Source organism: Podarcis erhardii (genome assembly GCF_964252035.2).
Source record: "Podarcis erhardii genome assembly, chromosome: 7".
Taxonomy (NCBI): domain Eukaryota; kingdom Metazoa; phylum Chordata; class Lepidosauria; order Squamata; family Lacertidae; genus Podarcis; species Podarcis erhardii.
The window spans coordinates 25,533,111-25,558,042 of record NC_138511.1 but is presented as its reverse complement, the minus strand read 5'-3'; the positions used below and the strand labels follow the sequence as shown (position 1 = coordinate 25,558,042).

At 46.8% G+C, this 24,932-nt stretch overlaps 3 protein-coding genes across 3 annotated transcripts; all 3 read right to left on the bottom strand.

Annotated features, from left to right (window-relative positions):
• Positions 1-1,210: 1,210 nt before the first annotated feature.
• Positions 1,211-5,074, bottom strand: C1QB (complement C1q B chain). Its single transcript, XM_081871360.1, has 3 exons — positions 4,916-5,074; positions 3,364-3,536; positions 1,211-2,069 (listed from the first exon to the last, which is right to left on the bottom strand). Exons 2-3 carry the CDS (start codon positions 3,533-3,535, stop codon positions 1,498-1,500), a joined length of 744 nt encoding a protein of 247 aa, XP_081727486.1. The 5' UTR covers position 3,536; positions 4,916-5,074; the 3' UTR covers positions 1,211-1,497.
• A 3,648-nt stretch (positions 5,075-8,722) lies between these two features.
• C1QC (complement C1q C chain) lies at positions 8,723-12,573 on the bottom strand. The gene is made up of 3 exons (XM_081871359.1): positions 12,429-12,573; positions 10,929-11,113; positions 8,723-9,704 (listed from the first exon to the last, which is right to left on the bottom strand). Exons 1-3 carry the CDS (start codon positions 12,431-12,433, stop codon positions 9,148-9,150), a joined length of 747 nt encoding a protein of 248 aa, XP_081727485.1. The 5' UTR covers positions 12,434-12,573; the 3' UTR covers positions 8,723-9,147.
• A 5,473-nt stretch (positions 12,574-18,046) lies between these two features.
• Positions 18,047-23,411, bottom strand: C1QA (complement C1q A chain). The gene is made up of 3 exons (XM_081871361.1): positions 23,281-23,411; positions 21,128-21,297; positions 18,047-19,535 (listed from the first exon to the last, which is right to left on the bottom strand). The coding sequence occupies exons 2-3, from the start codon at positions 21,288-21,290 to the stop codon at positions 18,967-18,969; spliced, it is 732 nt and encodes a 243-aa protein (XP_081727487.1). The 5' UTR covers positions 21,291-21,297; positions 23,281-23,411; the 3' UTR covers positions 18,047-18,966.
• Between the last annotated feature and the right edge of the window lie 1,521 nt (positions 23,412-24,932).

The following is a 24,932-nucleotide window of genomic DNA, read 5'->3' as shown; positions in this document are numbered from 1 at the left end:
CATCCTGGGAACTGTAGTTTGTTAAGGGTTCTGAGAGTTGTTAGGGCATCTCTGTTCCCCTTCGAGAGCTACCATTCCCAGAGTGGTTTATTGATCCCTCTTCCCAGGGAACTCAGGGAATTGTGGCTCTGTGACGGGATTTCTAGGCCGTGTTGAATGAGGATGAAAGCTGATATACCCTGTGCATTTTTACTAGGAAGGAAGTTCTACTGAATTCAATGGGTCTTGCATTTTAAAAACCATGCACACTGCTTTGAGCTCCTTGGAGAAAAAAGTTGGCATAGCAATGCAATAAATAAACAAATAAATAGATAATATGACATCAGGTATGGGGTCGGTGGGTGTGGTTTGAGAGAAATGGCCTTGTAAGCCAAATTGGAGAACCTGGGTGTGTGTGTGCAGGTTTGTCCAACAAACCAGACATTGCCCATCCCCAAACTATAAGGAAAGGGAGAATAGGAAAATGTGAAGCTGCATTATATGGAGTAACACCTTTGGTTCATCTAGTTCAGTACTGTCTACACTGACCGGCAGCAGTTCTCTGGGATTTTAGGCACAGTTCTTTTTCCACCTGGAGCTCCTGGGGATCGAAGTTCAAACCTTCTGCATGCAAAGTAGATGTTCTACCACTGAGGTACAGTTCTTCCCTGAAGGGGAGTGTGTTTGGGTCAGGAGCTTTGGAGATGGGGTTTGTGTGCAGTGGTGACTCCTCTGGTGCCAAAGCCAGAGGTGATCTTAGTGACTTTTCTAAGCTTCCCTTGGTTCTGAGGTCAATTTTAATGAACCTCTGAAAGTTGGTTTCCAAGCCCCTCTTGATTGAACTTTCCAGATGTCCTTATCCGGAATAACATCACATCCAGACCCTTCAGAGAAAGGAACTGCAGAAATGTGCTTCCCACGAAATTCACTGACTGAAAATGAGGCAGTGAATCGGGGGGGGGGGGGGTCAGGGGGTTTTTGGGGAGAGGGGAGGAGTGGGTTTTGTGACAGCTCTAAAAGAAATAAAGGCTTCCCCCACCCCAGCCATAGTACTGTTTATGTTAGGATCTAGAGTATATAAATTCCTTTTCTTGGAAACTTTCTTCCTGGCCAAGGCTTGCTAGATAGCAAGTGGGGTCAGCTATCCCTAGGTATCTGCTGCCACCTCGTGGTGACCAACAAAGCAACGTCTCTTATCCTTCCTTATGCAATCAACAATAACTCTCCAAACCAAAGCACAAGTGATTGTTTATTTGTTTACAAAGTTACAGCAGAGACCTCTTGTGATGGGGTTTTTCTTTTGAGGGTGTAGGGGGTTTGAAAAGGTCGAGTGGTTATTGAAAGAACCTATCAATGATCACCCATTAAGGCTGCACCATTTCAGAGAGGCAAGGGCATTGCAGTTCCCATACCTTGTGCTCCATCCCTGGCCGGCAGTTTCCGAAGACCAGACCTGCAGCAGAGGGTGGAGTCTGGTGGAGAGAGCAAGCAGGAAAGCAGGTCCCCGGGTTCCTCTAGCTAAATGGGGAACAGTAAGAACCCGGAGAAGATGCTGTCTGCCCCTTCTGTGCCCCCGATGAGCGAGTTCTTCTCTGTAGGCTCTAACCAGACCGACTCGCCCCTTTGCACGCGGAGAACCACACCGCCCGTGGTGACCTGGAAGGCATTGTAGACGTAGTCACAGAAGGCTACGATCCTCTCGCCCCGGCTGCCTTGCCCTTTCTTGATCTGGACACACAGGTTGCCCCGGGAGGTTACGTGATAGGTGAAGTAGTAAATCCCGGTGATGTTGGAGACAAAACGCCCATAGCGGCTCTCATAGTGGCCATTGACGTTGGTGTGGACGCGGTCGAAGCGGATGGGCTGCGCACGCCGAGGCAGCATGGAGATTCCCCGGGAGGCCGAGAAGGCGGATTTGAGCGAGGTCTTGTAGTCACCAGATTCTCCTTTGGCTCCTTGTGGGCCAGGAGATCCTGGGGGGCCTTTGAACCCTGCTGGTCCTCTGGGCCCGACTTTGCCAGGGTAACCAGGCTCTCCTGGCTCCCCTGGTTCTCCAGAATCCCTGTTTGCTTCAACACCCCCAGGAGGACCTATGAGAAGTAGGAAAGAAGAAGGCAGAGGTGTTAAGTAGAATTGCTTAATGTACGTTGAAATGGAAAACACATCTATAATGTGCCTCTGTAGCACTGTGAAGCATGGCAGGAAATTTACATTGAAGCTGAAGAAGAGCCTGACAGGTTAATCATTAATGGAGTTGCAACATGGAACTGTATCTTTGTGCTTAAAGTCACAGGAAAGAGAGAGTATTACAGGTCTATGCATATGCTAATCTGTAGGCATCAGTCTCGGGTGGAGTGCTCTCTTTGTTCCAAGCTAGTGAAGAGAATGGACATGTGAATTTCTGTCTCCCACAAACAGCCTGAGGCTAATGGAGGCTGCGATGGAGAAGAGATGGAGCTTTGATTTTAAGCTCAAAATTCAAGATATTTGTAATCTATGGCATTATGCCTTTTGCTGGGATCAGTATAAGAAATTATGAATGTAACATTTATCATTTTAAATTGTTTGGAAAAGAAAAGCTTTTGAACCATATTTTTGGACTGGAATTTTTTTTTATTTCAACACAAGAGCCAGTTTTCATTCATCCAACGGCTTCCAGGTGCACAATATTCACCATCCCATTAAGAGGTGTGGTGTGTGTGGAGAAACCTGTGTTATAAACTTGGTCAGGCCTGGCCCAGCATTTGAATCCCCACTCAGCCACGAAGCTCACTGGGTGACCTTGGGCCTGTTACTGGGCACCCTCAGCCTGACCAGTCTCATGGGTTTTTTTGTGAGGATAAAATGGGGAAGGAGAAAATTGTACACACTGCCTTGGCCTCCTTGCAGGAAAGGTGGGGTATCAATGTCATAGATAAGGGAACTGTTTGTATGTGGAACTCCCAACCCCACTAACTGATAAATTAGAGCTGAGCCGAGAGCTCTCAAAAAGTAATTTTAGCCAGTGGGTAAACCCATTGAAATAAATGTGCATGGCTCACATAGGTTTCTTAATTGCAGTGGGGTCTGCTCTGTCTCCGAGTAGGACTTGGTTGGATATAACTCTCTCTTTCTATCTCAAGCTGCTCCTGTGATGTTGAGAGAATGTGGCTCATGTCCTGGGAAATCACCATCAGCATGCCCTTCACAACAGAGGGTTATTAGTAAGGACCCCTCCTCAAAACCCCCTCCCTCCCTTGCTGCTTCCCTGCCTCCCCGTCATGCAATAGATTGGCTCCCTGATAGGTTGGGACAGATTTCCAGCTCAGATACTCATGTTACATTGTGGACGAGAACCATAGTGAGAAAGAAAGCATGCCCCACGCCAAGTGAATGCCCCCTTACCTCGTTCACCCTTACTCCCTGGCACTCCATCGCTGCCATCAGGGCCTGGGGCACCTGGCATGCCTGGAGTTCCTGGGATGAGCTGGGGCCCCCGGCAACTGTCAGCACCAACCAGCCAGGCTGCATTCAGGCACATCAGCAGTGCCCATGCCAACCTCTTGGGACTCAGCATCCTGGAAAGGCAAAGGGAGAAAGCAGGAGCAACCAGCTGGGAGACCAGCAACGCACAAAGGCAAGAATAACTAGAGGCACAAATATAGGATGGGGGACACCTGCCTTGATGGTGTAAAAAGGAATCTTAGGGCTCTTAGGATTAGCCTGGAAAAGAGGAGATAGTCACCTTCAAATATCTATCTCTCACATGGAAGATGGAGCAAGCTTGTTTTCTGTGGCTCCAGGGGGTAGGGGCTGAACCAATGGTTTCAAATGACAAGGAAGGAGATTCCAACTTAACATCAAGAAGAACACCCTCACATACCCTCCAGAATTTCTCAGATGAAAATAGGGACGTTATAAGAAAAAGTGGCACATTCTGGGATCAAATCAGAAATGGGGACAGCTTCTGTAAATGCAGGGCTGTTCCTGGAAAATAGGGACTCCTGGAGGGTCTGCAGGTGTGCTTCCTCCATTAGCTCAGTACTCTAACTGGGAAAGGCTTGGTGGCAGAGCATCTGCCTTGCATGCAGAAGGTCCCAGGTTCAATCCTTGGCATTTTCAGGTCGGGCTGGGAATGCCATGTGCTTGAAACCCTAGAGAGTGGCTTCCAGTCGGTGTGAACGCTAATGGGCTTGATGGACTAATGCTCCCTGACTCAGTCTAAGGCAGCTTCCTGTGTTCCTATTATTTAGGAGGTGGCATTGTCTGTAGAGGAAATCTCTTCCCAGGCACATCAATTCCCTGGTGTCAACCCAGCTTTGCAAAATAAGCCTCTTCAGAGTCTCATCCCCTTTCCTTGACCACAGCAGTGACATCCCAAGGGTTATTGATGCTGCTGGATGAAATGAAGCATGGATCCTCACACAAGCTATCTGTCCTCTGCTGAACTAGCTTTCTTGTTTCTAAACTGGTGCTACCCTTTTGGACCATCTCAATCCATCACCGAGAGAACCCTTCTGGTTGCCAATTTCTAAATTCAGAGTGCTGACATTTCCATTTTAGAAAGCCATGCCTTATAGAAACCCTTTTCCTGTATGAACAACAGAGAGAGACATTCTAGCACGGTGCTGCTCTGTGTGCTTTAGTGTTGTAGTCATCGGTGGTAGAGAACCTGCTTTGCATGCAGAAGGTCCTGGGTTCAATCTCCTGCATTGCCAGGTAGTGCTGGGAGAGACTCCTGGTCTGAAATCCTGGAAAGACGCTGCCAATCAGTGTAGGCACTACTGAGCTAGATGGACTAGTGGTCTGACTTGGGGTGAGGCAGCTTCCTATCTACCAGTGCCCTCTTTGGATCTCCCTCTGGAGATGTTCTGGCCAGCAACCATCCATTCCTCACCCCTCCAAAGGCTGGTCTGGAATGCAAGGGGAAATAATTCAGTGAACGCCTTTCTCTTACCTTGCAGCTTCTCAAAGAACCTCTAGACAGCAAGACTCGCCACGCTCCAGGCCCACACTGAGGACACTCACACAGCAGAGACAGGAAGAAACACCTCCCCCCATGAGTTATGTGGTATCTGCCTCCCTCCTATCTCCCAGGGTTTGCAACAAAAGGGAAATTGGAGTTTGCTTCCCTTTTTTTCCATTTGGCTCCCCTCCTTCTCCCTCCTTCCACAAACACACCAGTACTTTCACATCCACACAGCACAGGGAAGTGCGGTGCTATTTCTGGGGGACCTTTGTGCAAGCTGCGCAAGAAATATGGGGAACCTGCCCTTGCCTGGTCAGCCGTTTTCCGAGCAAAGGCATTTTCCCAATGGCTTGTGGTTTGGCGGAAACCCACAAGGGCACAGCTGGTGCTTCTGGGCTTGAGGATGCTCTGTGCTAGTCTCCTGGGTGTCAGCACTCTTTTCAGCCATGAGAACGTAAGGAGAGTTGTGCTGGATTTGGCCAAAGGACCAACTTGTACACTAACCTGCTCAGAGTGGCCAACCAGATGCCTCAATAGGAAGACAACAAATAGGATCTGAGTGCAACAGCAACTCTCCCCACCAGTGATTCCAAACAACAGGTACTCAGAGGCCTACTGCTTCTGACAGTGGAGGGGTAACATAGTCACTTTGTTGTTGTTTAGTTGTTTAGTCGTGTCCGACTCTTTGTGACCCCATGGACCAGAGCAGGCCAGGCACTCCTGTCTTCCACTGCCTCCCGCAGTTTGGTCAAACTCATGCTGGTAGCTTCCAGAACACTGTCCAATCATCTCGTCCTCTGTCATCCCCTTCTCCTTGTGCCCTCCATCTTTCCCAAAATCAGGATCTTTTCCAGGGAGTCTTCTCCTCTCATGAGATGGCCAAAGTATTGGAGCTGAGGCTCCAAACTTTATGTACCTCTTAACTGAGTTTTTATCCACTAATCCAAGTTAGAGACCATCACTGCCTCTTGTGGGAGACCACACCCTCCTTGTGTGAACATTTTTTTGTCTTACCTGAATCAGCCAACATTTGGCTTCATTGGGTGTTCTCAAGTCCCAAGGTAGAATTCTAGAATTGTAGAATGGGAAGGGGCCCCAGGATTGTCTGACCCAATACAGGAACCACAGCTAAATAATCCCTGACAGGTGACCATCCAACTTCTGCTTAAAAACCTCCAGCAGTTTGGGTCATACCCTCTGGAGCAGCAGAAAACATGCTTGCTCCACCTTCCATGTGGGAACCCATCAGATATCAGGAGAAATTTGCTCTAAAATGCTGGTGAATTCTTATGAGGACTTTTTTTAAAGAAAAGAAAAGAAGAAAGGATTGAAAGCTGATGTGTAAATGCGGAGAACGGGATTTATTGGGGAAGAGAGGAACAAAACCAAAATAGACTCACCTCTCCCTCCTTCTAAGTAGAGGTGTATAGGGTTGTACCATAAACATAGTATTGTTAGGTTGCCAAATGTATTGTGAAGGCCTGGGAAATTGCTTTTGTATTTTCTTTATTTGTTTATTGAAAACCACCCTAAAGCTATTTATTTAGTTTCTGGGCCCAATTCAAAGTGCTGGTTTTGACCTATAAAACCTTAAGTGGTTCAGGACTGCAATACCTCAAGGACTGCCTCTTTCCATATGAACCTACCCAGTCCCTGAGATCACCTTCTGAGGCCCTTCTTTGTGTGCTTCCTCCTCGAGAGGTCTGGAGGGTGGCAACATGAGAATGGGCCTTCTCAGCAGTGGCTCCCTGCCTGTGGGATGCTTCCCCAGGGAAGTTCTCCTGGAGCCTTCATTATACAACCTTGTTCCTTTTTAACCAGGCCTTTGGTTGATCTGATTTACATCCTATGCCCTTTTAAAATGTGTTTTTTGTGTGGAGCGGAGCTATGGGGTTGTTGTTTTTATTTTTATTATGTATTTTGTGGTTTTATATCTTGATTTTGTTCTGCGAACCGCCCTGAAATCCCCAGGTATAGGGCGATATATAACTAAAATAAAATAAAATAAAGCTATGTGTATATTGTTGTTCTGTTATGACCTGAATGGGCTTCTGCAGAAGTCACAGCTAAAGGATCCCAAACAGATGGTCACCCAAACTCTGTTTAAAAAAAACAGGAGAGTCTACCACCTTTCACTGTTAAACAGCTCTTGCCATCAGAAAGTTCTTCCTAATGTTTAGCATGAATCTGACCTAAGCTTGATGGACTAAGGGTCTGACTCTGTATAAAGCAGCTTCCTCTGTTCCTATGTGCTAACTGTTCTGATGATGAAAAATGAGGCAGTGTGGTTTGAAGGGGTAAAATCCTAGAATTGTAGAGTTGGAACCGTCTAGTCCAAGGACCACCTAGTCCAACAGCCTACAATGAAGGAATCACAGCTAAAGAACCCCTGACAGATAGCCATCCAATGTCTGTTTAAAAACCTCCAGAGGACAGCCCACCATCCACCATTATTCTACTGACAAATAGCTTTGTCAGAAAGTTCTCCTTAATGTTTAGTTGGATCTCCTTTCTTGTAACTTGAATCCATTGGTCCTACCCTCTGGAGCAGCAGAAAACAAGCTGGCTCCACCTTCCATGGGACAGCCCTTCAGATACTTGAAGATCACCATCGAGCCACCTCTCAATCTTCTCTTCTGCATTCTAAATATACCCAACTCCCAAACCTACACAGCTCACTAGCCCCTTTTCCTCTTAGCCAGCGGATGGGATCACAGTGGGCTTTGCTTCAGCTCTGAAGTTCTAGTGCAATTGACACTTAGAGCAAAGTTCTCCTTCTGGACAGGGTGGTGGTGGAAGGAAGATCCCTGCAGCTGCTCCTTCTCTGGTTGATAGATAGGGCCAGACTGGTCTTCTCCTTGCATTGGTGCTCTTACTAAGAGGCAGGAGATGCAACCTTATAGTGGCTCTTCCACCTTTAGCTGTTGGCAGAGTCCAAAGCATGCTTCCCTTCCACTTTGGAATGCCAGGACACTTAGCAGTACAAACTAGATCAGAACTGCATCACACTTGCAGCAGGTTCAAACCAGTGACAGTCAACCGGTGGCCCTCCAGCTGCTTTTGGGTCCAAACTCCCATCAGCCCCAGCCGGCATGGCTCAGTGCTCAGGGATGATGGGAGTCACAGTCCAAAAGCATCGGCAGGCTGTCAGGTTGGGGAAGGCTGGTTCAAACCTTTTCTCTTAACAACATTTTTTGGAGAGGTGCTTCAACACACTTCTCCAAATTCTAGTGTGAGGCCAGGTTTAGAGTCAGACTAGGAGTTGGAAGGCCAGAGTTCAAATCCCGCACTTGGCCATGAAGCTCATGGGGAGAAATTGGGCCAGTTGCTGCCTCTCAACCTAACCTACCTCACAGGGTTGTTGTGAGGATTAAATTAGGAGTGTTGGAGAGCTTTGTGCACTACCCTGAGCTCCTTGGAGAAAACGGTGGGATGCAAATGCGATAAATAAACCAATATTTGACCTAGGGGACACTAGAAAGGTACTTTTCCAGTAGTACAGTCCTATCAATTTAGAAGCAAGTCCCATTGTGTTCAGTGTTAACTCCCTCTGGAAACTCCCAAACTGAAAAGGCAAAGCTGTGATTTGGTTGTGGCTGATTTCTCATTTTTATTTTCATTTCTTTTTATTTCAGTGGCATGCTTTGAGTCTTTGGGGAAAGCAGCCAGAAGATAATAGAGACCTGTTTTGAATTAATAAGCCTTTGTTTCAAAAGCGGACACAAACCTTTTATATCCATTTTGAATCCTGCTGACTGTTTTAGAGTGTTTTAAAAATTCACACATTCATAAATATGAAGCTTAAAAAAGAATTGTTTTATTGAGCATGTTTTTCTTTCTTTCACAGCAGTTAAGACATGGTGGAACAAGGATGAAGAATAAGAATGATAAAAGTCATTGCACATCAAAGCTTGGGGGAAGACTCATAGCATTGCAGAGTTGGAAAGTATCCCACCTAGTCCCTCTACAATGTGTTGTAGCTTCTGGTGGGGAAGCTATCAGATAAACATTCTGGAGAGAAGTGGAGGACCTGGAAAGGGTTAAGCACTCAAATGATTTGGGTGTGGGGAAGCTGCTGGCCCAGAAAGGGTTAAGCACATTGCCTCCCCATGCTGAATTTAAGACTGGAAAAATGAGACACCTAGAAACTTTAAAGAAAATGTCCATCCCAAGCTTGAAGGCATGGAAGGAAAACTGTGCTCATCTGCTCCACCAAGAATCTAGTCTGGAAAAAGCAGGAAGCCTGAGAAGACACTATCCGATCCCCCAATACCCACCATGCCATTGTAGTCATTGACTGCCAGCCACACCTGGTGCCCCTGCCGCATCTGAAGCAGGATGCCACCCGAGCTGACTTGCTTGTCGTTGGACATGTGGTCACAGAAGCTGGCCACCTTGTCCCGGTTCAGGTACATGTTGACGCAGAGGTTGGCTGTCTGGGACGTGTGGTAGGTGAAGTAGTAGAGGCCAGGGATACGACATGTGAACTTGCCGTTGTTGAGGTCGTAGTCCTGGTTAATGTTGGTGATGGCCCTGTTGAAGATGACGGGGGCGTTCTTGGCAGGGTACTGGGCCGTCTGACGCATCACCGTGAAGGCTGACTGGTGGTTCCGCTTGTAGCCACCCGGCTCCCCTGGTTCACCCCTGTCTCCCTTGGGGCCGGGCTCCCCTGGAGGTCCAGCAGCACCTCGAGGCCCATTCTTCCCCACATGACCAGGAGCTCCAGGTTCTCCTTCCTCTCCCTTGGGACCTCGACTTCCAGGAATGGCTGGTGGGCCTGCAGGGGACCAAATGAGTGCAGGTCGTGATTGGAGAAAGGAAAGAAAGGATGAATCAAGAGGATGGGGATGAAGGACACAACCATCCCTTCTACCACACTGCTTCCTGTCCATGCCAAATCTGGGGCTGCCATACACACTCAGCTTCTTATGGAGCAAAATGTGCTTTCAAAGCTCCCTAGCTGGATGGGAGGGATGTTCCAGGGATGTTCCAACTAGTGAAGATAAAAGGAAGACACATGGGCTGCTTGATCTGATCATGGGCTGTCTTTTCCTCATGGAGGGCTATTATTATTTTTAATTGCATTTATATCCCACCTTTTTCTCCAAGGGTCCCTGTTCCTCATTTAATCCCCACAACAACCCTGTGAGGTAGGTTAGGCTGAGAGGCCCAAAATCACACCCAGTGAACTTCTTGGCCAAGTGAAAATTTGAACCCTGGTCTCCTGGTTCTAATCCAACACTCTAACCACTACACCACACTGGTTCTCACTGGCTCACTAGGTGTACTGTTACAGAAGCTGGTACTCCAGGGAGCTTGCCATGTTACCCTCTTATGGGCAATATCCTCTCCCTCTCCCATCTTGACTTGAAGTTAAGGTGATGGAATGTTGTCTTAAATAGCCATTTCTCCTCTCTATGGCTGTCCCATGGAATAGGGTGGGGAGCTAGATCCAGCCTGACAACGTTATGAAGTCTAGTGACAACTTCTGGTTGTCACACTTGCAAGAGGAGAAAAAAAAGAGCCTTGCTGTCAGTGCCAGTCAGCTGATTGCACGCTGACAGTGAGCCCTGCTTTGTCCTTTTACAGTTGTGACTTGGAGTCAAATCATCCCTGCAAATGGATGTTTCTTCCCCTCTACAGACTGGCAAAGCTCCCTGCAAAGGAAAATAAGTTTCTTTGCAGGTGCACTTTGAATCAAAACTCTGCACGACTTGTTGTCAGCACCGATCAGTTGATCGACTCTGTCAGCAAGCAATGCTTGCCAAGGAACAACCAGGAATACACATTAAGCGCCTGATTGTTTCTTCTCAGCAGAGTCTTTCTCTTCCAAACACCTGCCAATATATATGACTCAGGGTGTGGGGCCAGTGAAAGTGTTTTAGAGAAAAGGACCACATGGTCCAAATCAAGAACCCTGGCTTACCTTAATTAGGCCCATAGACCATGGGGGGAGGAGGAAGAGGAGGAGGATGGAAAGGAGAAGGAAGAAGATGCTTACCTGGCTCTCCCTTGGATCCTTTCAGCCCATCTCTGCCATCCTTTCCCGGAGGGCCAGGCACACCAGGAAGTCCTGGTGCTCCGTAGCAGAAGTGTGGAGGATCAGCTCCTGTAGATGATTCCATCAGTATCGAGAAAAGGAGGAGGCACCCCCAGCTGAAGAACCTCCCCGCTTCCATCTTTGTTCTGCAGAGGCAAGCAAAAGAAGCAGCAGGAGGCAAGGCTTAGGGTCACAGATGCCTCACTAGGCTGGATAAGAAGGAAAGAAGGGGTCCCTTGGCAGTGCAACATCCTTAAAACTTTCATAAAAAGAAAACACTGTCCCTGTTATCTCCAGCAGACCTCATCCAGGGGATAGTGAACATCGGGTTTAGGCAGGAGGAAGGTGGGGGAATGTGGCCATTCAAGCAGTTCTATCTGGCCCTTAATACTCTGCTCAGGGCATGCATCCCTCTCAGGCCACATCCTTCCCTGGCTGTTGGCTTTACCTGGCTGAATGTATCATTGAAGTGTGATAATGCCTCTTGCTTTCCTGGATGGAGGATGGTGTGTGTGTGTGTGTGACTACACCCATCACTGGTGTGCAGCCCCCAGAAACCTGTCATTGAGAGAAAGTGGCCCATGGACTGAAAAAGTCTCTCCACTCCTGCCTTACCCAGCCACTCGGCAAAAGATGCAAGCAGCTTGTTCATCATACCAATTAATTATCTATTGTGCCTTGTATTTTCAACAGAAACAATTACAGGGGAAAAAATGGGTCAAAGCAGGCTAGTGGAAGGAGCTTCTCTCCCCCTCCTTCCTTTTCCTCCTCTCATGGAATCTAAAAGAAAGTTGCCAAATGACTGGAAAAAGCCAGTCTGGACTGCTCTTGTGTTTTCAGCATCAGCCTGATCTTTAGAAATGTGCCGGACAGTGATGTTTATTTCCAACATGCTGCAGAAGAAATTTTGCCTGTTTGCTCCTGTATATCAAACTGCTTTTGATCCAACTCAGAAGCTGGCACCTCTGCACCCCAAAAGTTGGAAGGAGGCAGGCAGGCAGGCTGGCTGGCTGGCTGGCTAGCTGGAGGAAAGGTCTTCTCACCCTCATCTTCTCTCCTTTGGCTGAGCTTGAGGTCTTGGTTACTCTCTGCAGACTGCCTGTGTTTTCATTTTATCTAACTGCTTCAGAAGGGTTAACCTTGGAGTGCAGAAGCAGAAGGGGAGCATGTTTAACCCTTTCCAGGCCTGCAGCTTCTCCCCCTCAAGTCTTTTCAGCTGCTCTTCAAGATCTTCATTCAAGAACTTCCCCAAATCCTGCTGTTAGGGCTGGGTGGATCTGGCCATTTTGGTTTCTCCTAGTCTCTCATTTTCCCAATTCTAAATCCACTTCTCCATCTCTGTCTAGACCTCCCTAGCCCTTCCAGTGCCCAATGCTTTCCTCTGGGACTCCCCCAGCCCTCCAAGGACATCCCAGGGGGTCAATGCTGTTTCTGGAGAAGCCCTGAGATGACCACTCTTACCTCATTGGGTTCCAACTGGACTCTCGCAGCCTGAAGGCAACTTGGAGGTGTCAGAGAGCTGCAGGCCAACTCGGTGTGGAGTAGAGCACTCCGTTTGCAACATCACCACCCGCAACAGGGAAGTTGGTGGCCTGGGAGAATTAGGAAGTAGACCATCCCCTTTCCTGGTTTCATGGCATTCATCTGCAAACTCTCTGGTCAACAATTCTTTTAAAAAAACAAAGCCCAAAACACAGATCCAGCATTTTTTAAATTAAGAGTCCTATTTTCTTTTAGAGAGGAACATAAGAATCTTCATTATGTCCACTTGATCCTTTTGTCCATCTAGCCCAGAGTTGACTACACTGACAGTCAATGGCTTCCCAGAGTTTCAGAAGGGTCCCCAGTCCTGCATAATGCAGGGTCATTCTGTTTGAAAAGTGCATGCTTTACCACCAACCCATAACCCTTTCATTAAGACATGAGAGGGAACCTCAGGTCTAGGAACCCAAGGTAGCCTTCCAGGTCTCTCTACTTGATCCTCAGAACTCTCCCTAGGCAACAAGCCCTTTCCCTAGGCTTCAGCCCTCACTTGTCCTGCTTTGTACGCTAATTGTTTTCCATGCTTGCAAGGTGGTCAAGGTGTGCTTGAGAGTGTCCTTTGGTTCATCCTATAAATGATAATGCCTCTTGTTTGCATGAGTGCCGGGGTGTGTGAGTGTGTGAACAAATTAGCCTAATGGGCAAAGTAACACACACACACACACACACACACACACACATATCCTGCTCACATTTGCCTCTAGCCCTGCCCACCAATGGCATGTGACCTCCAGAAGGTTGCCCAAAAAGGAACCCACCCTTGGGCTTAAAAGGGTTCCCCACTGGTGCATGAAGACATAGTTTTCTCTAGCTCAGTTTGGTAGACTGTGATGCTGATAATGCCAGGGCTGCAGGTTTGATCCCCATAAGGGACAGCTGCATATCCTCAGGGTCCCACCCAATCCAACCCTACAATTCTGTGATTTCTATGAATACAAGAAGCTGCCTTAACAGTGTGTGTGTGTGTGTGTGCATGCACACAGAGATACTCTTTATATAAATTTGAATAATAGAACCATCGAATTGTAAAGATGGAAGGGATTACAGGAGTCATCTAGTCCAGCCCTGCTCAATGCAAGAATCTTTTGCCCAACAGGGGGCTTGAAACAATGACCCCGAGATTAAGAGTTCTATGCTCCACCATCTGAGCTTACTAGCAACTCTCCAGGGTTTCAGACAGGACCTCCCGCTCCGCCGAAAATTGCTCCCGCTTTTCTCCTGCAATCATTCTCCATCAATTTTTGAATTAAGAAATTGCATTCAGAAATCATGAAAACAGAGAGGTAATGTCAGTGACATTCTATGGGGCAGAGGATAGAAAGAGGAAGAGAAATGGATGCCTCTTTTGCAGGAGAAGAAAACTGCTGAGAAATTGAAGGACAGGTTTCAGCAGAAAGCAGCCCCCATGGCCATACCTGGAGATGCTGGGAATTGTGGCATGTAGTGCATGACAGTCCCTTCGCTAAATAGAGTGGTTAAAAGCACCCCACAAAACTTTGCAGTGAATTGTGGGTGGGGAAGCTGTGACCCCCCAGATGTTGGACTCCAGATGTTGGACTCTCATTAGACCCAGGCAAGCAGGGCCAGCAGATAGGGATGGTGTTGGGAGTTTTAATCCTACAACATCTGCAGGGCCACAGGTTGCGCGCACCAACAAACATGCCATTATTCATTGATGGACTATATATCTCTATCATCTTGTCACTCCTTAAGACGAGTTCTGTGGGCATCTCTCAAAGGCCTGCACAAAGGTCTGTGGTCCATCTAACTTCAAACGTGCAAAATGGTTGTTTGATGTTTCCCGAATGAATCATGAGAAGATTTCCTGACCCTTCCGGGGGCAGCCTTGCTCTTGGATGAGAGAACGCTGGAGACTGATGCTGCCTTTGTAATTTTTGCTTTGTTTTCAAATATGCAAGCAAAGCATTAAGCAGAAGCAAAGCAGCGGATCCACCACGGACAAGATCTTGCACCCTCAATTGCCTCCGGCCCTTAATGGGAGAGGTGGGGAACCATTTTCAGCCCGAGGGCCACATTCTCTTCTGGTCAACCTTCTAGAGGCCACATTCCACTGGTGGAAGCAACAGATGTAAATTTTGCTGCACTCATATGCCCCTCTCTGTGATCTACCCAGGCAAGTCAGATGCATGATCAGAATTCATGGACTCATTCCAGTCAGATAAAAATATTCAGACAGATTACAGAGTAGGACCACAGAGGGACGTGATGTGGGGAGACGATGAGTGGCCGGGACACAATTCTGAGGGCCACGTTGGGGTGTGTGGAGATTCCCCACATCTCCCCACATCTACTTCTGTTTCCTCCAAACTTAGGAATGGGGGTTGGGGGGGTACCATTCATCCTAGAGCTGTGCCCAAGAGGCACGTTGCAATTCCCCACTCTATCTGTTGGCAAAGCAATTAGGCAATCACTAAATTTCTCCATTTTTGCAGGAGTGGGGCTTGCCCAGGGCCAGACCAATACACTTTGGTCCCTCAGGCAAAACACAAATGGAGCCACCCTCCCTGCAAGGGCTGTGTGAAGATCTACATTAGGAGCAAGTGGGGAATGAAGATCTAAAATCAGGATCTGCTGCCTGGTGGGTCCTACTGCCTGAGGTGGTTGCCTCAGTTTGCCTCATGGGTGGGCCAGTCCTGGGCTTGCCATTAAGCAGTGGGAATAGCACAGCTTCTCTTTCCTTTTTTCCTCCCCCCCCCCTCTTTTTTTGGCTGATTCTGCAAAGTTGCATCCTCCACAATGTCCCAAACCTAGCACTGAGTGGGGCAGTATGCGTGTATGCATGGGACAGGAAGTGGTGACTACTTCAAAAATTGATCAAAAATAGCCAGAGGAAGTTCTGCAAAGTGGACCCTTTTTTTTTGATGGGCTGCTATGAGAAGAAGATGCAGGACTAGATGGGCTGCTGGCTGAATCCAGCAGGGTTTGTTTTACGTTCTTGTGTTCTTCTGTTTGTAAGGGGTGAGATAAAGAAAAACAAACAAACTCAGAAATTTTCAACAGCAACAATGCCTTGCAAGAAATTTTGACTCAGTTGTAGTTCACACACAAAACTACTCAGAGTAGACCCATTGTTGTTTTGTCATTTTTATTTGTGGTTCAGCTATTGCAAGCAGCTTGAAAAGCAGCACAGAAGCAATTCAAATAAAAAAGTCGTAATTATTCGTAGGAAGTCCCATTGTCCACCAATGTGCTCCAAAATTTACAAAGCGTACATGCATTCTCAAGAGGTCCGAACAATTAAGCAAAAAACTCATCCATATTAAGTGATCCTGAAAATGCAGCTTGGCTTAAGGATGCTAGAAATGTGTGGCTGAAACAGGCCAGAACAAGGTGTGCCCAGTCCATTATTCTTATATTTTCAACAAGGATTGGAAAAACTTTGCAGCCTGAGGGTCACCTTCCATTTCTGGGCAACATCCCAGGAGCCTCATGCCATTGGCAATAGGGGCCAGAATCAAAAGGAGATGGAGCAATGAATACACACTTTGTATATTAGACTTGCTTCTACATACAATTACACACACCTCTATTCTCCATCCAGGCATTATCAGAGTTCAAGACATAAAAACACCCAAGGAGAATGCAAAGTAGGGACAGGGAAGAGCATGGTTTGGGGAGAGTCCTGAGGGCCTGGTAGAAAGTTCTGGAGGGACACATCTGGCACCCCTGTCCTGAGGTTCCCCATCCATTCTTTGCAGGGGTTGTCTCCAACCCTAGTCCTACTCAGAATAGACCAAGTGAAGGTCACACTCATAGCTGACTTGGGCTGTTGATTTCCAGTGGGTTTACTCTGGTTAGGGCTTTGTTGCAGACAACCCAGTGTCCTCAGCCATCCAGTCAATGCAGATCTACAACCTCCATCATCCTTGGCCATCGGCCATCCTTCCTGCTTAGGATATGAGCAGCCACCAAGGATGTTCAAGTTGCAAGGCGGGCTTGCCACAGTGATGTCAGTCTCTTGGAGCAGGAGCTCTGCTGCCTGCATTTTTTGGAGGGAAGGGGGTGGATCACATGGAGGTAGCTTAGCAGCTTATTGGCTGGGCGATGTGTGTCCTACATTCTAGGGACTGTGATCTGGGAGCCTTCTGATCTTTCTTCGCTGCCTGGGGCTACCCAACATGAGTTGTAAATGGGTAGCAAGTGGCAAAAACATTAAAAATGCAAACGATCATCTAATGTGTGATTGCTATGCTGCTTGGCACATGCGAAGATGCAAGGAGGGGAATTTTAATTCACAGAACACAGCAGAGAAAAAGTGGGGGGAAATTCCACCTGTAAGAAAAAAACAAAACCCATGTGTACCAACCCTATTTGGAATTCTCCTTTCAACAAAATTGACTGATATAGATTGCAACACTGGGCAAAGCAGACCCTCCTGGCTTGTCTGTGTGCATGCTCTCTCCTAGGAAAGAGGAAGAGTCATAGCTGGGGAAAGGCCCTTCTCCTAAACAGAGGAAGCTGTATACTGAACCAGACCATTGATCACTGGTCCAGCAAGCTCACTAGTGTCTACATTGGCTGACAGCAGCTCTCCAGGTTTTTAGGTAAGGGCTCTCTCTCAGCCCTACCTGGAAATGCTGGGAGTTGAACCTGGAACCTCCTGCATGCCCTTCCCTAAGACATTAAGGTAAATGTAAAGGGACCCCTGACCATTAGGTCCAGTCATGGCCGACTCTGGGGTTGCGGCGCTCATCTCGCTTTATTGGCTGAGGGAGCCGGCTTACAGCTTCCAGGTCATGTGGCCAGCATGACTAAATCGCTTCTGGCGAACCAGAGCAGCACACGGAAACGCTGTTTACCTTCCCGCCAGAGCAGTACCTATTTATCTACTTGCATGTTGATGTGCTTTCGAACTGCTAGGTTGACAGGAGCAGGAACTGAGCAACGGGAGCTCACCCGGTCACGGGGATTCGAACTGTCGACCTTCTGATCAGCAAGTCCTAGGCTCTGTGGTTTAACCCACAGCGCCACCCGCGTCCCATTCCCTAAGACATAGGAACATGGAAATCTGCCTTCTACTTGACCCACTGATCAATATAGCTCAGTATTATTTGCTGTGATGGTAGTGGCTTTCTAGTTTTTCCAGACAGGGGGCAATCCAAGCCAGATGTAGGGATGCGAGGAATTGGATAGATCAGGGACCATTGGCCTGATTCAGTAGCTAGGCCCTTCTGAGTTGTGCTTCTTGGGAAATCTGATTTCCATTGCCATCCTTCCTTGAGTGAACCCTTCCCCTCGCTTCTCTGTCACCACCACTGACCACTTGCTTGCATTATCTTCTGGGTCCAATTGGCAGCACCACCCCGAGGGACATTCTATCTCACTGCCCAGTTTCCCTGCCTGGATTCTCAGGAAGTGCTGTTGCCTCCATCCATGTTCACTGAAGAATCAGGAAGGCAGACGTCAGGGCAGCCCCTGCTTTGGATATTTCCCCTTTTGAGTTGTTTATGCAAAGTATTTTTGGCTACATTAAAAAAAAAGTGTCTCAGCACAAAGAAACTCACTGAACAACCCAGTTTCAAAATTCTGAATATTTATTCATTGCCAAGTAGGAACAAGACTGAATGTCCCAGGCTGCGTGGTCTGGGAACACATGAGGTCATCACTTTGCTGAAGCTGAGCAGGTCTGGGTCTGGTCAGTGCTGGGATGGGATGGGTTGGGATGGGAGACCTGTTTGGAGCCACCTCTTTGACCACTTTGGGTGCCATGATGGAAGGAAGGTGGGAATCTCAATGTATTTGAATGCAGAAGTGGGCTAGCAATGGATAAATCTTTTTTAATTCCCCTCACTTTCTCATTTTTCCATACGTAAGTGCCATTCACCCCCTTTCCCCACAGATTGCAAACTTTAAAAAATCAACATCAAAAAGTCGTCATGAAGGTTTGTACACATTTTGGTGTACATTCCTTCGGATATGCCCATTTTTGCAAGCACGTGTATCCTAATACAATGCAGTTGCATACATTACTTCCACTAATTTCCACTAATGGTGTTCAGGTCTTCTAATACACACCTTTTCATGTTCAACTTTGCTAAATATACCCCTTTTCGCAAGCAAGGTTTCCCCGTTATAATGCTATTTTCTACATCATTTTCACTTGTGTGCACAGTTCCCATTATGCTGTTTGGGGCAGTTTCTTTTCAGGGAAAGGCAAAGCAAAATCTGCTGGAGTGCAAATTTCAGAGGCTAACTGAGCTTCCGTATTGGGGTGTGTGTGTGTGTGTGTGTGTGTGTGTGTGTGTGTGTGTGTGTGAATTGGGTGGCTTCCCCTCAAATTTCAAACTCTGTGGCTTTCTCCCCCAACCCCCAGGAAGCAGACATTTATATATGCAGTTACATTGATCTGGAAAAAGCGTCCCTGTGGTTGTAGCTTTGTAGCAAGAGGGAGGTGGGTTTGGGGGAGAAGGGGTGGCTTTGTCTTCCTCCCTGTCCCTCAGGCACCCGACGGGAAAAGCAAGAAGCCACTGAACACGCTGTCTGCATCGCTGCTGACATTGATGTTGTTCCCACCCTGCGGGTCAGTCTCCAGCCATACGCTCTCACCCTTAGCCAGGTACAGGACACTCCCTCCTGAGTTGACCTGCAGGAGGCCTTGCTTGTTGTTGTCACAGAAGGTGGCTACTTGGTTGCCTTGGTGCATGAGGCGAAGGCACAGGTTGCCATTGGAAATCACCTGGAAAGAGAAGTAGTAGTACCCAGCATCCTTGCAGGTAAATTTGCCCGTCTGGAGGTCGTAACCATCGTCCTGGTTGGTGATGACATTGTCAAATACCACTACATTGCCAATAGGCTTGTGGTTCTTCAGAGAGGCTGAGAAAGCGGCTCGGGGTTGCTTCATGCTGTCACCAACCTGCCCCTTCTGGCCTTTGTCTCCTTCTTCACCAGGAGGGCCTGGGGGGCCATCGGGGCCTCGGTAGCCCTGGTTACCTGGCGTGCCTGGTGGGCCTGGCTGCCCTGGGTCGCCTTTGGGTCCCTGTATGCCTGTGCTCCTTGATGCCCTCCCTGAAAGAGAAGCAGAAAAACATGTGTGTTTCTTGTCACAGCTCAAGGGAAGAAGACCAGCCCAGGCATTGCCAAGGCTTGTCTCCAATGTTACTCAGAATAGACCCATTGAAATAAATGAACACAGCTAGCTGAGGTTCATTAATTTCAATGGGTCTACTCTGGGTAAATGTTAGTTGGACAGAATGGACTATGCTAAAATAAGGGAACTTAATGATGGCTGTTTTATGGAAGAATGAAAGCCTTTTCAGACTATTTAAATAAATATTATTATATGAATTCGTGAGCAGGATTGGAACTATGAGCAACAGAAATAATTAGAGATTATTGTATTATGGTTATGCTATAAAAGAGTGAAGATAGGGTGCAGCAAGGAGATAGAATATATATATTAAAAAACCACCATGGAAAATGGGATAGGATGCTGATAAAAATAAAGAAAAAATTATCATGTATTGGAATTTTATGTGAAATTGTGGGGATATATAGTTAGTTAGTTAGTTAGTTAGTTAGTTAGTTAGTTAGTTAGTTAGTTAGTTAGTTAGTGTCAGGATGCTGTCAGCAACTCCTGGCTGGTTATAAAGACAAGGAAAAGTTTCTTACCGTCCTTTTTTATTTCAGTCTTTACAGAGAGAGCCTCTTGGAAAGTGGTGTTGCCCTGAGTGAATCTCCAACCACCGTCTCTCCTACTTCCTCATTCATCGTCTGCTCTACAGGTGCCGCTAAGCGCCCTCTGTCTTTGAGCTCTTTGCTCTCCTACTTTTAAGGCTCACTGGGTTCTGGGAAATGGTGGGTCTGGAATGCTTTCTAATGACGTGTCAGCCAGGTGTTGTCCCGGCTCTCTCATGATTTCCCAGCTTTCCCCCTCTTCTGCCTCTGAGCTGTGACCTCCCTCAAACCTCTGTTCTAAATCTATACTGTCTTCCTCTTCCCCTGGAAGGGTCAGGATGGGGAGGCGGTCTCCACCATTCCTCTGCTGCCCAGTCCCTGATAGTTAGTTAGTTAGTTAGTTAGTTAGTTAGTTAGTTAGTTACAAACTTAGGTCTTGCAGCCATATCTGCTCTGCTCTCTCCCATTCAGGGTATTACTACTACTACTACTAATCATTTTCATTCATCAATTGCCTTAACAAAATGACCTACAATGATAGTACAAAACAAAATGAAAAGCACAACAGTGGTGAAACAATTCAAGTCACAGGGAACCGGGCAGAGGGCCTTCTCGGTAGTGGCACCCGCTCTGTGGAACACCCTCCCACCAGATGTCAAAGAGAACAACAACTACCAGACTTTTAGATGACATCTGAAGGCAGCCCTGTTTAGACAAGCTTTTAATATTTGATGCATTACTGTATTTTAATATTTTGTTGGAAGCTGCCCAGAGTAGCCGGGGAAGCCCAGCCAGATGGGCTGGGTATAAATAAATTATTATTATTATTATTATTATTATTATTATTATTATTATTATTATTATTATTACAAGCAAACTAAAGACCACCCTTGCAACAATTTGACAGTGAAATTTCTTAGAAGGCCATTTCCTCTCTTCCTGTGAAGCCACTCCCTTCTCCAGTCTCTCCAGTGACATCTTACCTGACTCGCCAATATCTCCTTTCTGTCCTGGGCGCCCAGCCCTGCCTGGAGTCCCTGGGTGTCCATCTCTGCCAGCGGCTGCTTGGCACACCGTGTCCTGAGGAGCCACAACATCCAGAATCAGAGCCAGCGCACAAGCCACCAGCCACAATCTGCTCGCCATCCTGCCTCTGTGGACATAAGCACAGGACCATATGATAATTCTTTCACTACCCCACTTCTCATCCTCTTCTTACTTCTCAATGGGACTTACCTGACCCCCAAACCCTGACTTTTCTGAGGCTTTTCTTACATTCTGAAGGAAGGAAGAACTATCACTCAGTGGATGAGCAATTGCATTCCTCAGCACCTCCACTTTAAAGGTTAAGGCAGCATGGGACCAGAAGCTCCTGTAAGAGCTGCTGCCAGTCAGAGTAAACAAAGCTGTACTAGATGGAGAACTGATCTAATTCAGGGCTAGGGGACCCCTGTCTCCCTCCAGATGTTGCTGGACAACCAGCAGCCAGGGAATAGAGGGGGAGGGGGCTTGGCAGGTTGTCTGAAGCCTGGTGTAGGTTAAATGCCACAGGGCAGGCCTGAATAAGAGACACTCAATACTCCACAGGCAAGAGCTAAAAGTGCAAGTTTGCTTATCTGCTATTCCAACCTCAGGCAGAGTAAAACAACCAAAATGCAAAAAGGCTTGGCTTAGCTTGGCTTGCGGTTCCTGTTGATGTACAGAATACCTACAATAGATTGGGAAGGAAACAACAATCCTACCAAATGTACAAATAGATTGCAGGTCAAACTTTGTAGACAGTAGCCACCCCTGAGGAATAATGCTGGGACAGAGTTGCGGGGCAGGGGACAGGGTGGGGACAACACTCAATAAGGCCAGAATCCCATGACATGATCTTCTGAAGAGCTGGAAGGGGGCATCAGAAAATCCTTCCTCCCAAAATGCAGGTTACATCAACCCCACTCCTGCAAACTCCTTTACTTTGGTCCCTTGAAGCCTAGTGATCCAGCAATGTTATCCACAACTAAGAGGGGGAAAACAAGCTGTATTCTTGCAGCTGAGACTTGGGCACTTAAAAGAATGAATCCAGGTTTGTCCTAATCTTGATCTCCATTAGGGGAGTCAGTGTATAAAATACCTTGTTGTTTTTTTTGAAAGTTACATGCATTTCCCACCCAACTGGATATTGAGAATTGCAACTAGAATAATTGGCTTTATCATCCAAATTTTGCACTGCTGCCATAAAACTAAGGGAACAAGCTGTGCTATTACAAAGACTAAGGCCTCAGATGCAAACTCTAGATAATAGTTTAGAGACTAATACCTAAACCACATTTCTAATGGCTGTCATATTTGTATTGCTTACTGTCATATTAGATTGTTAATTCAAACTTAATTCTATTGTGTTTTATGTTCGCTTAGTATGGTATGTGAATCTGGTCTGGGACCGTAATAAATTTCATTCATTTCATTCAGCTACTGGCTTTTTCTCCCCGCTTCATCTTGATTTGATATCAGAAAGGAACCAACCAACCCATCATCCTGTGAGATGCTCTGAACAGCAGGAAGAGGGGCCTCACAGTTTTTATATGATGCACAGAATAGTCAAGCTGCATTGTGGACCGTGAAGACAGCAGAATAGAAAAAATCAAGAAGAAAAGGTACTTAAGGAAGATTGGAAAATGTTTGCAGAATATCTGACGAACAGAGGGAGGGAGCAGTACCAATGAAGGAGGAGTGGCAGGTGAAAATGACAGGATATGCAGAATTGGCAAATCTAAGCAGCAGAACAAGAGATCAAGAAGAAGGGGTATTTAAAGAAGATTGGGAAATGCTTGTAGAATACCTGACGAAACATTGCAAACAGGTTGAAACATTAGCAGGATGAGAGTAATTCAGCAGTTATAATTATGTTGAGATAGAAACGAGAAAGGGGGGGAAAGGAGTAACTAGAATATGCAGCAGTAAGGGGTAATCAGAAGGAAAAATGGAAGGGAGGAGAGGAAGTCAATGTTTAATTTAATGTTTTGTTTGTTTATGTGATTATGAAAGATTATAAATGAAATTCATTTTAAAAAATGAATTTAGAGGAATAAAATTGGAATATTATCAAGCAGTTAGTTATAAGAAAAATGTCCCAGGGAGGGTCACTTACCTCCTTGAAAGAAATCCTTCTCCACCAGCTACTTTGGGAAGCAGAATGTCTCTTTTTGGGCCCGCACAGAAAGGAGGAAGAACGGGGATGGTGGGGAGGGGGTTGGGTTTGGCTGAGTCACAGAAAATGTAGTTTCCCTTCCTCCCTTCCTCCTTTTGATAGCTTCCTCTTGCTCTGTCCACTCTCTGAGCTCAGAACAAGCCGTGAAGCCCAAAGAGCTTCAGTATCTTTCCCACTATTTCATAGAATCATAGAATTGTAGAGTTGGAAGGGACCCTGAGGGTCATCTAGTCCAACCCCCTGCTATGCAGGAATCACAGCTAAAGAATCCCTGACTAATGGCCATCCGACCTCCTTTTAAAAACTTCCAGTTAAGGAGAGTCCACTGTCCAGTCCACTGTCAAACAGACATTACTGTCAGAATCATCTTGGGGAATGAAACTGGGAGTTGCTCACTCCAAACTAATCCCATACATCATTTTCCTCTGATTTCTGCTGGAGGGCCTGAGATCTAGCTTCCAGGTGCTGCCCATTTTCTGCCCCTCTCCTTCTGTTTTGCATTGGTTAATTTCCCCCAGGCTGACCACACACTAGTACATATGAATGCTGTAGATTCATAGTTCTTTGTGTTTTGGGATAAAGCAAGTGAGAGAGAAATTGAGCAGCCCTGACTAATGGTCAGAGTACCACAGCCTGGTTGTGTATTTGCTGAGATGATTTTCTTCTTCTTCTGAATATGCAGACTGCATGGAGAACTTGCCCAATGCACAATTCAGCTGTCGAAAGAAGAAGAATCTTTGGGTGGGGGGCAGCCCAGTGCAGCCTGCACATGTTGTGCTATGAAGTGCCCTGAGATCTTCGGGTGAAGGGTGATATACAAATTAAATAAATAAAATAAATATGACACAGTGCAAATGCGGACACAACAACTAAGCCCAGCTGCAGCACAGAATGCAGGAGTCAGCTGAGTTGCATCTGATGTGCAATTGGCTTATGTCAGGGATAGCCAGTGGAATACTCTCCAGTTCCCATAAGCCCCAGACAATCTTCTGGAATGAAGTGAGTTGGAGCCTAGCAACATCTGGAGGCCCCCACACTGGCTCTCCTTGTCCTGCACTATAAAGGTGGGTGTCGTTTTCACTCCCAAGGGCCACCTTCCCTTGTAGGAAACTGGTCAGGAGCTTCACAGCAAGAATGGTGGGCAGAGCCAAAAATGAAAGTGATAGGGCCCCAAAAGCATGGACATAAACTCACATTCATTCTGTCCTCCCTCTCTCTCAGGGCTGCTGGATCAGGCCACAGACTCATCTAATCCAGTATCCCCTTCTCACAGTGGCCACAAAGGAAAGTCTGTGTGCAGTACCTTAGTGCCATATTTCAAAAAGCATAATTCCTGACACCCACAAAGTTGTTGAGCTTTATTAGAAATCTGCCAAAATTGTTAAGCTTTTGGGGGGAGACCTAACCCTCAAATAATGATTTTAAGCTTTTGGGGCTGTTTTTGATGCTTTTCCCAGCGCGTTGCCATACATCCCAGTTTTCCAAGACATTTTGCCAATTAGGCAAAATTACCCCAGACGCCATTTTTACACCCCAGAACCAAGACATGTCAGGAATTTCCCTGACATATGCCAAGTCTAGTGCAATAGCAA

What these genes read in the sequence shown, in the direction of transcription:
- C1QA (XM_081871361.1), bottom strand. Translation starts at nt 21,290, where the DNA reads ATGGCGAGCAGATTGTGGCTGGTGGCTTGTGCGCTGGCTCTGATTCTG. An exon ending in AGGAGATATTGGCGAGTCAG is followed by an intron (nt 19,536 to 21,127) that starts GTAAGATGTCAC and finishes CTTCTCTTTCAG; the next exon opens with GGAGGGCATCAAGGAGCACA.
- C1QB (XM_081871360.1), bottom strand. Translation starts at nt 3,535, where the DNA reads ATGCTGAGTCCCAAGAGGTTGGCATGGGCACTGCTGATGTGCCTGAAT. An exon ending in AGGGAGTAAGGGTGAACGAG is followed by an intron (nt 2,070 to 3,363) that starts GTAAGGGGGCAT and finishes TACTTCTCATAG; the next exon opens with GTCCTCCTGGGGGTGTTGAA.
- C1QC (XM_081871359.1), bottom strand. An exon ending in AGGATCCAAGGGAGAGCCAG is followed by an intron (nt 9,705 to 10,928) that starts GTAAGCATCTTC and finishes GGTCCCCTGCAG; the next exon opens with GCCCACCAGCCATTCCTGGA.